Below are 13,507 nucleotides of genomic sequence, written 5' to 3' on the forward strand. Positions count from 1 at the left end.
TAGGAATTTTTTTCCTAAATTCCAACTTAAACTGCCCTTGCTGCAATTTAAAGCAATTTCTGTTTCTCCTATCCTCAGAAGTTAACGAGAACTATTTTTCATCCTCCTCCTTGAAATAATCTTTTATGTTCTTGAAATTTGTTATGTCCCTTCCCAACTTCTCTTCTCCAGAATAAACATACCCAATTTTTCAATCTTCCCTCATAGGTCGTGAATTCTAGATCTTTAATCATTTTTATTGCTCTTCTCTGGACTTCCTCCAATTTGTCCAGACCTTCCCTAAAATGTGATACCCAGAACTGGACACAATACTCCAGCTGAGGCCTAATCAGTGTGGAGTAAAGCAAAATAATTACTTCTCATGTCTTGCTTACAATACTGCTAATACATGCTAGAATGATGTTTGCTGTTTTTGCAACAGTGTTACACAGTTGACTAATGTTCAGCTTGTGATCCACTATAACCTCCTGATCCCTTTCCACAGTACTCCTTCTTAGGCAGTCATTTCCCATTTTGTGGGTATACAACTGATTGTTCCTTCCTAATTGGAATACTCTGTATTTGTCCTTACTGATTTTCATCCTATTTACTTAGGACCATTTTTCCAGATCATTTTGAATTTTAATCCTATCCTCCAAAGCACTTGCAACCCCTCCCAGCTTGGTACCGTCTGCAAACTTTATAAGTGTACTCTCTATGCCATTACCTAAATGACTGATGAAGATATTGAACAGAACCAACCCAGAACTGATCCCTGCAGGACCTCACTTGCTATGCCCTTCCTGCTTGACTGTGAACCACTGGTAACTACTCTCTGGCACCAGTTTTCCAACAAGTTATGTACCCACCATATAGTAGTTCCATTTAGGTTGTATTTCCTAGTTTGTTTATGAGAAGGTCATGAGAGACAGTATCAAAAGCCTTACTTAAGTTAAGATATACCACAACTAACACTTCCCTCTAGCCAAAGGCTTGTTACCCTGTCAAAGTAAGCTATTATAGAATCATAGACTTTAAGGTCAGAAAGGACCATTATGATCATCTAGTCTGACCTCCTGCACAATTAAGGTCACAGAATCTCACCCACCCACTCCTGTATCAAACCTGTGTCTGAGCCACTGAAGTCCTCACATCATGGTTTAAAGACTTCAAGGTGCAGAGAATCTTCCAGCAAGTGACCTGTGCCCCACGCTGCAGAGGAAGGCGAACTCCCACCAGGGCGTCTGCCAATCTGCCCTGTAGGAAAATTCCTTCTCTATCCCAAATATGGCAATCAGCTAAACCCTGAGCATGTGGGCAAGACTCACCAGCCAGACACCCAGGAAAGAATTCTCTGTAGTAACTCAGATCCCACCCAATCTAACATCCCATCATGAAATTCATCACATTTCAGGAGCTTCTAACAAAGTAGCGGATGCACTCTCCCGTGAGAGTTTCCCACAATACACTGGCTAAAACTTTCCTTAAGTTGTTGAAGTCTTGTAGTTTACATGCTTAGAAGTATATGTAAAGGTGCATGTGTTTTCCAGAACTTCACTCCTCTGATGGTTAGAAACCTTCGTCTAATTTCAAGTCTAAACTTCCTGATGCCAGTTATATCCATTTGTTCTTGTGTCCACATTGGTACTGAGCTTAAATAATTCCTCTCCCTCCCTGGTATTTATTCCTCTGATATATTTAGAGAGCAATCATATCTCCCCTCAGCCTTTTTGTTAGGCTAAACAAGCCAAGCTCTTTGAGTCTCCTTTCATAAGACAGGTTTTCCATTCCTTGGATCATCCTAGTAGCCCTTCTCTGTACCTGTTCCAGTTTGAATTCATCCTTCTTAAACATGGGAGACCAGAACTGCACACAGTATTCCAGATGAGGTCTCACCAGTGCCTTGTATAACGGTACTAACACCTCCTTATCTCTACTGGAAATACCTCGCCTGATGCATCCCAAGACCGCATTAGCTTTTTTCACGGCATATCACATTGGCGGCTCATAGTCATCCTGTGATCAACCAATACTCTGAGGTCCTTCTCCTCCTCTGTTACTTCCAACTGATGCCTCCCCAGCTTATAACAATAATTCTTGTTATTAATCCCTAAATGCATGACCTTGCACTTTTCACTATTAAATTTCATCCTATTACTATTACTCCAGTTTACAAGGTCATCCAGATCTTCCTGTATGATATCCCGTCCTTCTCTGTATTGGCAATACCTCCCAGCTTTGTGTCATCCACAAACTTTATTAGCACATTCCCACTTTTTGTGCCAAGGTCAGTAATAAAAAGATTAAATAAGATTGGTCCCAAAACCGATCCCTGAGGAACTCCACTAGTAACCTCCTCCAGCCTGACAGTTCACCTTTCAGTATGACCCATTTGTAGTCTCCCCTTTAACCAGTTCCTTATCCACCTTTCAATTTTCATATTGATCCCATTTTCCAATTTAGCTAATAATTCCCCATGTGGAACCCTATCAAATGCCTTAACTGAAATCGAGGTAAATTAGATCCACTGTATTTCCTTTGTCTAAAAAATCTGTTACCTTCTCAAAGAAGGAGATCAGGTTGGTTTGGCATGATCTACCTTTTGTAAAACCATGTTGTATTTTGTCCCAATTACCATTGACCTCGATGTCCTTGACTACTTTTTCCTTCAAAAATTTTTCCAAGACTTTGCATACTACAGATGTCTGTAGTTGTCCGGATCACTTTTTTTTTTTTTTTTCCATTTCTATTAGGTTGGTTTGACACGACTTGTTCTTCAAAAATCCATGCTGACTGTTACCTATCACCTTATTATCTTCTAAGTGTTTGCAAATTGTTTATTTGCTCCATTATCTTTCCAGTTACTGAAGTTAAACTGACCGGCCTGTAATTCCCGAGGTTGTCTTTATTCCTCTTTTATGGACTGGCAGTATATTTGCCCTTTTCTAATCCTGTGGAATATCACTCATCTTCCATGACTTTTCGAAAATAAACACTAATGGCTCAGATATCTCCTCAGTCAGCTCCTTGAGTATTTTAGGATGTATTTCATCAGGCTCTGGTGACCTGAAGACATTTAAAGTTGTCTAAATAATTTTTAACTTGGTCTTTCCTTATTTTAGCCTCTTACCCTATCTCATTTTCATTGGTATTAATTAAGTTAGATGTCCAACTGCTACTAAACTTTTTGGTGAAAACAGAAATGAAAAAAGTCATTTAGCATATCTATCATGTCCACATTTTCTGTTATTGTTTCCCCCCTACACACATCTCATTGAGTAATGGGCCTACTCTGCCCTTGGTCTTCCTCTTGCTTCTAATGTATTTGTAGAATGTTCTCTTGTTACCCTTTATGTCTCTAACTATTTTAATCTCGTTGAATCTCATACCCAATCCTATTCCATCTGAAGGAGCCTGAGGCAAAAAAGGGTAGTAAAGACTAGGGTGGCAGGGCTTAGGCTCTGCCCCTACCCAGGGTCATATAGTAACTTTGTTGTCAGAAATGAGTCATAGTGCAATGAAGTTTGAGAACCCCCACTTTAGAGTAATAAACCAGACTAACCCTGGTTATATGTCCTCTTGAATATACGTCATTATGAACCAAAGTGCAGTCAAAAAAATAACTACACAATTTATCAACAGCACTATATATAGAATGAAAGGTTTGACTATAAAGTTTAATGCAACACTGACAAATGCAACTTAGTGTGTTTTTGTTTTCAATGTAATTACAGCCTCCTGCACCTATTTGACATCACAGTTGAATTTCAATCTAAAAAACCCTGAAACGGTTTATAACATGGTTATGGTATCCTAAGATATATCTACACTAGAAAATTAGTTTGATTTAATAGAAGTTGATTTTTAGAAATTGATTTCATACTGTCGTTTATGTGTGTCCCCACTAAGTGCATTAAGTCGGCGGTGTGCGTCCACAGTACCGAGACTAGTGTTGATTTTCGGAGGGTTGCACTGTGGTAGCTATCCCACAGTTCCCGCAGTCTCCGCCTCCCATTGGAATTCTGAGTTGAGATCCCAATGCCTGATGGGGCAAAAACATTGTCACAGGTGGTTCTGGGTACATGTCGTCAGTGTCCCCCCTTCCCCCGCACGGGTAACCCAGGAAAAAAGGTGAGAAATGTCGGGGATGGGGGGGAGAGGCTGATGACATGTACTCAGAACCATGTACCCAGAACCACCCACAACGTTTTTGACCCATCAGGCACTGGGAGCTCAATCCAGAATTCAAATGGTTGGCAGAGACTGTGGGAACTGTGGGATAGCTACAGTCGTTAGTCGCCCCTCCTTCCATGAAAGCAACTGCAGACAGTCATTTCGTGTCTTTTTTCCGTGCACACACCATAGCACGGAAAGCATGGAGCCCATTCAGCTCACCGCAGCAGTTATGAGCATTGTAAACATCTCACGCATTATCATGCAGTATATGCAGAACCGGAAGCTGAAAAATCAGGCAAGGAGGTGACGGCAGTGATGATGACTTCTCTCAAAGCGCGGGTCCCAGCAATGTGGACATCATGGTGTTAATGGGGCAGGTTCATGCCGTGGAATGCCATTTCTGGGCCCGGAAAACAAGCACAGACTGGCGGGATCGCATAGTGTTGCAGGTCTGGGATGATTCCCAGTGGCGCCAAAACTTTTGCATGCATAAGGGCACTTTCATGGAACTTTGTGACCTGCTTTCCCCTGCACTGAACCGTAAGACTACCAAGATGACAGCAGCCCTCACAGTTCACAAGCAAGTGGCAATAGCCCTCTGGAAGCTTGCAACGCTAGACAGCTACCGGTCAGTTGGGATTCAATTTGGAGTGAGCAAATCTACTGTGGGGGCTGCTGTCATGCAAGCAGCCAATGCAAACGCTGAGCTGCTGCTATAAAAGGTAGTGACTCTGGGAAATGTGCAGGTCATAGCAGATGGCTTTGCTGCAATGGGATTCAATAACTGTGGTGGGGCAATAGACAGAACCCATATTCCTATCTTGATACCGGATCACCAAGGCAGCCAGTACATAAACTGCACGGGGTACTTTTTAATGATGCTACAAGCATTGGTGGATCACAAGGGACATTTCACCAACATTAACGTGGGATGGCTGGGAAAGCTTCATGACGTTTGCATCTTTAGAAACTCTGGTCTGTTTAAACAGCTGCAAGAAGGGATTTATTTCCCAGACCAGAAAATAACTGTTGGAGATGTTGAAATGCCTATAGTTATCCTTGGGGACCCAGCTTACCCCTTAATGTCCTGGTTCATGAAGCCGTACATAGGTACCCTGAACAGTAGTAAGGAGCTGTTCAACTATAGGCTGAGCAAGTGCAGAATGGTAGTAGGGCGTGCATTTCGACATTTGAGGGGTAGCTGGTGCAGTTTAATGACTCACTCAGACCTCAGCAAAACCAATATCCCCATTGTTATTGCTGCGTGTTGTGTGCTCCACAAGTTCTGTAAGACTAAGGGAGAGACGTTTATGACAAGGTGGGAGGTTGAGGCAAATCGCCTGGCCGCTGATTACGCACAGCCAGACATCAGGGAGATTAGAAGAGCACATCAGGAAGCACTGCACATCAGAGAAGCTTTGAAAACCAGTTTCATGACTGGTCAGGGTACTGTGTGACAGTTCTATTTGTTTCTCTTTGACGAAAACCCACCCCCTTGGTTGACTAATTCCCTGTAAGCCAACTGCCCTTCCCTCTTCAATGGAAACAAAGTCACTATAGTTTAAAACCATGTATTCTTTATTAATTGATCATAAAAATAGGGAGATAACTCATAAAGTAGCCTGGGTGGGGTTGGGGAGGAGGGAAGGAAAAGGCCACTTCAGTACTTGTTGAATGACAACGTTCTGTCCACTGGGGTGGAGTGGTTGGGTGCCCAGAGCCTCCCCGTGGGTGTCTGGGTGAGGAGGCAGCTATGGAAGTTGGAGAGGGTGGTTAAACAGGGGCTGCAATGGCGGTCTCTCCAGCTGACGTTCCTGAACCTCCACCAGATGCTGGATCATGCCCATTTGTTCCCGCAGTAATCCCAGCGTTGCATCCTGCATCCTCTGATCTTCCTGCCGCCACCTTTCCTCACGTTCACTGGCCGCTTTCCTGTCCTGTGCTATTGTGTCCCTCCACACTTTCTGTTGAGCTCTTTCAGTGTGGGATGCCTGCAGGAGCTCAGAGAACATTTCATCATGCATGCGGTTTTTTTGCCACCTTATCTGAGATAGTCTTTGAGGCTTGAAACATTTGCAGCTGCAGGAGGAAAAAAAGAGAGAGAAGGATTTTAAAAGATACATTTTACAAAACAATGGGTATACTCTTTCACGGTGAACAACACTATTCACATTACATAGCACATGTGATTTCGGTACAAGGTCATTTTTTGCATCTTATATTGAGTGGCTGCAGCTTTCGTGTTAGCGCTCAAACACGCCGGGCAACAGAATTTGGCTTGCAGGCGCCTACGGTAAGCCATAGTCTTTCGGATTCTGCAACCTTCATAATAGCAGTGCCCTCCTTTCCCAAACACAGCAAAGCCCACTGAGTTGTTCATTTAGGTCTGCGGTTTTTGCATTAACATGCAGCAGCAGAATCCAAACTAATCCCCCATCCTCTTCTCTGCGATGACCGCTTTAACCCTCCCCCGACCGCACTGTGTGGCTGGTATCAGGGAAGATCCCTGCTAGCCAAATGCGAAAAGTTCAGCGTCAATGTCTCCCCACTCCCAGCACTGCTTGGCTAACTGTGGGGAGGATTTCTTTTCAACCCCAGGCAAACTATATTTTACATTTACAAAGGTACACTCACCAGACGTCCCTTCTGCAGCTTCATGGTTCAGAATACCGCCTTGGGAGAGTATTTCAGTCAGGATGAGAAAAAGATCCTGGCCATTGGGCAGAACAGTGTGCTGTGTGATCTCGTCAAACTCATCGTCCTCCTCCTCCTCATCATCTTCCCCATCAACGAAATCCTCAGGCATGGCGACTGAGAGTACCCCATCATCAGAGTCCACAAACGGGGGTGGGGTAGTGGTGGTGCCCCACCCCAGAATTGCTTGCAGCTCAGTGTAGAAGTGGCATGTCTGCAGCTCTGTCCCGGAGCATCTGTTTAATTCTTTGGCTTTCTGGTACGCTTGTGTCATAAGCAGATAGGTAAGGGTTAATTTTCTTTTACCTGTAAGGGGTGGACAGGGGGGAATCAAGCACCTGACCAGAGGACCAATCAGAGAACTGGATTTTTTTTAAAGTCTGGGAGGGAAAGGAACTCGGGGTCTTTTGTTTCTCCCGGCTATGGATTGAAACAGCTTTTCTGCTAACTCCAATCTTCTTTCTAATATTCTACTATCAAGTGTGAGTACAAAGGAAACCAAGCAATAGGCTGTTATGTGCTTTGGTTTGTATTTACATGGGTGTAATTGCTGGACTGGTTTAAATTGGCTATTTTTTGAATCAGACTGTGTATTCCTAATTCTTATAAGCAAGAGCCTGTAATTGACATCTTAATGCAGTGGGTTATATTTTTCTGTATTTTCTTTCTTTTTATATAAAGTTTCTTTTTAAAACCTGGTTGAGGTTTTTGGTTTTTCTCTGGTTAGGCTACAGGAAAGGGGGGGTGGAAAATCTCTTTATGTTAGCTTTACTAGGTTTGAATGCATCGCCTTAGGGAGAGGTTGATTGGCCTCTTTGTTTTGTATTCAAGGAGTTAAGTACTGCATCGCCCAGGCTCACCCAGGGAGGGAAGCTGGGGATCAGATAACGAGGAGACAAGGGGGAGGAACTTGTTTTCCCGTTTGAGATAGGAGACCCAGGGGTTCTGGGTCTTGGGGGGGGCCCCCAGGGACGATTTTGGGAGTCTTCAGTGTACCAGGCACTGATTCCTGGTTGGTGGCAGCGAGATCAAAACCAAGCTGAGTATAAGCTTGGGGGGAGTTTCATGTTAAGCCCCCACATTTTGGATGCTAAGGTCCAGATTTGGGACAGAGGCTTTATCACAGCTTGTCTCAGCTCCTTAAGTTTCATGCAGCACCGTGTTGAGTCCCTGTTGAGTCCATCATGGCCTTGGAGATTTTTTCAAATGTTTTGGCATTCTGTCTTTTGGAACAGAGTTCTGATAGCACACATTCGTCTCCCCATACAGTGATCAGATCCAGTACTTCCCATACGGTCCATGCTAGAGCTCTTTTTCAATTCTGGGACTGCATAGTCACCTGTGCTGATGAGCTCTGCATGGTCACTTGTGCTGATCAGTTCTTCACACTGGGCAAACAGGAAATGAAATTCAAAAGCTCACGAGGCTTTTCCTGTCTACATGGCCAGTGCATCCGAGTTCAGATTACTGTCCAGAGCGGTCACAATGGTGCACTGTGGGATAGCTCCCGGAGGCCAATATCGTTAAATTGAGTCCACACTAACGCTAATTCAAACCGGCAATGTCGATTTCAGCACTACTCCCCTCGTCGGGGAGGAGTACATAAATCAATTTTAAGAGCCCTTTATGTTGACAAAAATGGCATCGTTGTGTGGATGGGTGCAGGGTTAATTCAATTTAACACTGCTAAATTTGACCTAAACTCATAGTGTAGACCAGGTCCAAGAGACCTCTTTTTAAACCTATATTTTAATCGAGACAATGAGATGAGACAGACACAATTGAATGAAATTATTTTGCTGTCGGCCCCAGAGCTGAATTTTCAAAGATATTAGCGGAGCTCTACACCTGACAGCCCTTACCTTTGGGATTCTCTTTCCTTTCTGATACCAGATTTGGAGACCCACAGGATATGAGATTACATAATTTGATTTAGCATTTAGGACATTCTTTTTGTGAAGGCAGCATTGCTTAAGGATACCTACATAGTTTATAGATTATATTGATTTTTTTACAACTATTTTTTTCATTTACAGGAGCACAAAACGACATTAACACACATTTTCTTTATTTGTGTGTTTTCATAACTCAAAATCATTCAAATCAATTATAATTGTTTGTCTAAAATAGTTTTAAAAAAAACACTTCACATACTAAGACTAAAGATATTTACAACAACAACAAAGAATACTTTTGCCAAAATTAGCGTCATTTGAAAATAATGCTCATGGATAAGATGCTCTTCGACTGACTGACATATGCAACAGGTCTACTTTCTGAGTCATCAAATACCACTCAGAATTCCCTACATCCATCTGGCAAAATGACTAAATCTATATTATCCATTTAATATAATAGAAATCAATCAACAGACTGGAACAATGTCACAAGTATAGAGTTTCTTGCTCTGGGAATAATCATCACTGCTTTGTATTAACATTTATACAGGAGAAGGAAATAGCCAGCCTGTAACATTTTTTCCACTGATATGCTCTCCTAATTTGGCCATATTAGAATGGAGTGAACGAAATTAAAAGTCTTTGTGGTTTCTTTAAAAGCTCTCAACACCTTCAGTTCATCTTATGTAACTGCAGCCTTATTTATACTACTGTTGAAAGAAATTATGTTTAAACATAGTTAACATAAAAGTATGCTACAGACTACTATTGCAAAGTTTTTATTTTAAAATTCTTTTGCAAGAAAAAAGCCTATATGCACTGGTCAGGGAAACCACAAGAATCCTGCCAACCACCACCACACTTAAATACATTGCATACCTGCGTCAGGTGAAGAGAATGATTAGTTAAAGACACTTTGCTGGTCAATATAATTTTTAACCCACATTTTAAATTTTAAATTCTGCAGAATAAAAAAGGAATAATTTGTTGCTCAAAGGTCTTCATTGATTTCTGCCTGGGCAGCATCTGAACTGCAGCATAAATTACATTTAATTAAGGTAATTTGGCTTTATCTATAACAATAACTTGGACAGAAAAGTTCTAAATATTTGCATTTAAAATACTATTATTGTATAAAAACTTCTAACATTTTATTAGTCACAATTAGTTTGCAGAAGTTATATATAATTAACCTCCTGTAAGACAAGAATTCACAGTGATGTTACCTCACCCTTTGTAACTCCCACTTTTCTATAAGATGCTCCACTTCACCGCCAAGAACTACAGTGTTACTATCATCCAAAAGCAGGAATCCATTTTTCACTTCAACAATTCCTGACAGCTTAATTTTTGTTCCAGGTGGAGTGTTCAGGCTAAAAACAGACACAAACAAACAAAATCTCAAACATTATATATAGACACTCTACCAGACAAAACCCCACCACGGGTTATTAAATAGTAGTACATTTAAATAAAGTAATGCGATGTTGACAGAAAACTAGCTATAAATAGGTTTTCTTATATAAACACAAATATTCAGTTACTTTTTTAATAATAATATGTCTGAACAACCCTATTTATGAAACCAAAGTCAATACTTTGCAAATATAAAACATCTGAAACATTCCTGGAGCAGGTTGGTTAGATTAATTGCTTTTTGTGCTAAATATTTGATTTGACTGAAACAAACAATGCATAGGAAAAACTACTGATATCAAGATACTAAGATAAACAGCTACAAAATCACTCTTGCAATGTATTAAATAATAATAAATACAATAAATAAAACACAGCATTAGGATTGTATGTTTTCTTAATGCTCATGGCAAGAGCAAATGCCTGACAGGTATTTGAAAGGCGGTCCATGAATTCTTGCAATAAATCTTCATTGTGGGCTATGAGGGCATCATCATCAGCTAATAGAAGTTCCTGGATTAGCACCTTTTTGACTTTGGTCTTTGACTTAAGTCAGGACAGGTTGAGAGTTTCCCATCTAATCTTGTGTGGCGATACACTCCATCTTTCATGTACTTAAACACACAGTTCAAGAGTACTGAGAAGAAGATTTCAAAGAGTGCAGGGGCTAGAACACTTCCTTGCTTCACTCCATTTTTCATCTCAAGAGCTGTCTGAAGTGGACCCATCAAACTGGACAGTTGCTCTCATGTTGTTGTGGAATGAACATATAAAACTTAACAAGGCTGGTGGACATCCTATCCTTTCTAGTATTGCAAATAGATCTGCTCTGCTGACTGTGTCAAATGCTTTTGGTTAAGTCCATGAAGGCGATGTATCATGGTCAGTTTTGCTCTCTGCAATTTTCTTGGAGTTGACGCAGAGAAAATATTGTTTCTGCAGTTGATCTTTCAGCTCTGAATCCACACTGTGATTCAAGGTAAACACGATTCACCAGCTGTTGTAGGCTCACTAAGGTGACTTTTGTGAAAACTTTTCCTGCTACGCTTAGTAGTGAGATACCGCTACTAAGTAGCGGTAGTAGTTGTAGTCGCCCTTTTTGCCTTTATTTTTTACAAAGTGATGATGTTTGCATCGCACATCTCTTGTGGTACCTCACGCTCTTTCCAGCACTTAAGTAGCAGCTGATAAATATATGGTAATAGGCTGTCTTTCCCGCACTTGAGGACTTCTGCTGGGATGCCATCTTTTCCAGAAGCCTTGCCAATTGATAGAAAATCAATGGCCTTGCTTAGGTCTTCTACAGTTGACTCCACATCTAGCTCTGGCATGACATGTAGAGTTGGTATTTGGTCCAGCGATTTGCTGGCGATGTTTCTTTCTTGTGCTTATACCTCTAAATAGTGTTCAACCCAATGAGACAACTGCTTGCTTTTATCTGTAACGATTTCACTGCTGTGTGATTTGAGAAGGACAACCTTGTACACAGTGGGACTTAGAGCTTTCCTCGGGCCATCATACATTACTTTGAGGCTGTCTATATCTCTTCACAGAACTTGATCCAGTTATGATTTAAACAGAGTCTGCTTGCTCACTGTATCTCGATTTTTGCATGTCGAAGTCTCACTTTGGTGCACTCTGTTGACTTTTTGTTGTGTTCCAGATAGGCTGTGTTCTTAATGTTGATGAGATGTAATACTTCCGATTCATTTTCTTCAAACCAGCCCCATTTTCTTCAAACCAGCAGCTCCCATTGGCCTGAAGCAGTGAACTGCGGCCAGTGGGAGCTGCGATTGGCTGGACCTGCAAACGTGGCAGGTAAAAAGAACAGCCCAGCCCGCCAGGGGCTTTCCCTACACAAGCGGCCTCCCAAGTTTGGGAAACATTGTCCTAGGCAATCTGGCCATGAATTGTTGTCTGCACCGACTCTTGCATTAAAGTCACCAAGGAGGAAAAATTGCTCAGCTGTTGGTATTATTTTGATGATTTGATGCAAAGAGTTGTAAAATGTATCCTCCTCCTCCGGGCTAGATTTGAGTGTTGGTGCACAGGCACAAACAATGTTCACAGAGCCGACGGTCGTCTGAAGTTTAAGTGAGAACATTTTGACATCTCAATGGATGTTTCTAGGAGCTTTACCTACTTGTTTCTCATAGCAAAAGAGGAGGTTATTCACCCTGTCCAGTAACTGACGTTCTTCGATATGAGCGTTCCTGTGGGTGCTCCACCCCAGGCGTTGGTGCGTCCCTGTGCCTTTGATCGGAGATTTCTGTAGCAGTACTCGTACCAGCCACGCCTGCGCAGAGCCTGCACCCCCTCTCTGAGTACACCTATTTTGTGAGCATGCGCGGCCGGTCTCCTCAGTTCCTTCTCTACAACGGAGGCTACTCCAACTCCGAAGTAGAGGGGAGGAGGGTGGGTAGTGGAGCACCCACAGGGACACTCATATCGAAGAACATCAGTTACTGCACAGGGTGAGTAACCTCTTCTTGAGAGAGATGTCCCTGTGGGTGCTCCACTCCAGGTGACTTAAAAGCAGTGTGTCTCAAGGAGGTAGGGACTTCGGATCTGATAGGAATACAGTAGATAGTACAGCTCTGCCTAATCGTGTATCAGAGAGAGGGCCCTGAATAAGGGAATAGTGTTTAACAAATGTGTGTTCAGAGGACCAAGTGGCTGCTTTACAAATGTCAGTCAAGGGAACTTTATGTAAGAAGGCTACTGAGGTAGCTACAGATCTAGTGGAATAAGTTCTGATGGATGCTGGAGGTGTAACTTATTTTATCTGATAACAGAGTCAGATCAGTCAGAGATCCAGTTTGAAAATCTCTGGGAAAGAACAGGCATGCCTTTGAAACGCTCCGCAATGGAGACAAAAAGTCTAGAAGAGTTTCTAAACGGTTTGGTCCTATCCAAATAGAAGGACAAGGCCCTGGCCACATCCAGCGTATGCACTGTGGCTTCGAAAGAGTTTGCATGTGGTTTCAGGAAGAAAGTTGGTAGGTGTATTGGCTCATTAATATGGAATGAGGAGTGAACCTTTGGAAGAAATTTGAGGTGTAACCTAAGGGTAACCTTGTCCCTGAAAAAGCGTACATATGGTGGATCTGCTGCTATTTCTCCTGCCCATCTGGCGGAGGTAATCGCCACCAGAAAGGCTGTTTTCATCTAGAGGTGTAACAGAGAGCAGGTGGCTAAGGACTCAAAGGGTTGTTGGATTAGACAGGACAATACTAAATGAAGATCCCACAGAGGGGTAGGCAGTTTAATATCTGGCTATGGGGTTTGGAGTCCCTTAAGGAAACGCTTGGTGATGGGATGAGCAAACATCGAGGTATTGTCGA

General features: G+C 42.2%; 1 protein-coding gene across 2 annotated transcripts in view; it reads right to left on the reverse strand.

Annotated features, from left to right (window-relative positions):
* TDRD3 (tudor domain containing 3) overlaps positions 1 to 13,507 on the reverse strand; it is a 271,121-nt gene that overhangs the window by 122,525 nt on the left and 135,089 nt on the right. For both annotated transcript variants that reach the window (XM_032795824.2, XM_075061557.1), the window contains exon 5: positions 9,979 to 10,120. In XM_032795824.2, coding sequence (XP_032651715.1) covers positions 9,979 to 10,120 — 142 coding nt within the window. The remainder of the gene's footprint in view (positions 1 to 9,978; positions 10,121 to 13,507) is intronic.

Source organism: Chelonoidis abingdonii, chromosome 1, assembly GCF_003597395.2.
Source record: "Chelonoidis abingdonii isolate Lonesome George chromosome 1, CheloAbing_2.0, whole genome shotgun sequence".
NCBI lineage: Eukaryota > Metazoa > Chordata > Testudines > Testudinidae > Chelonoidis > Chelonoidis abingdonii.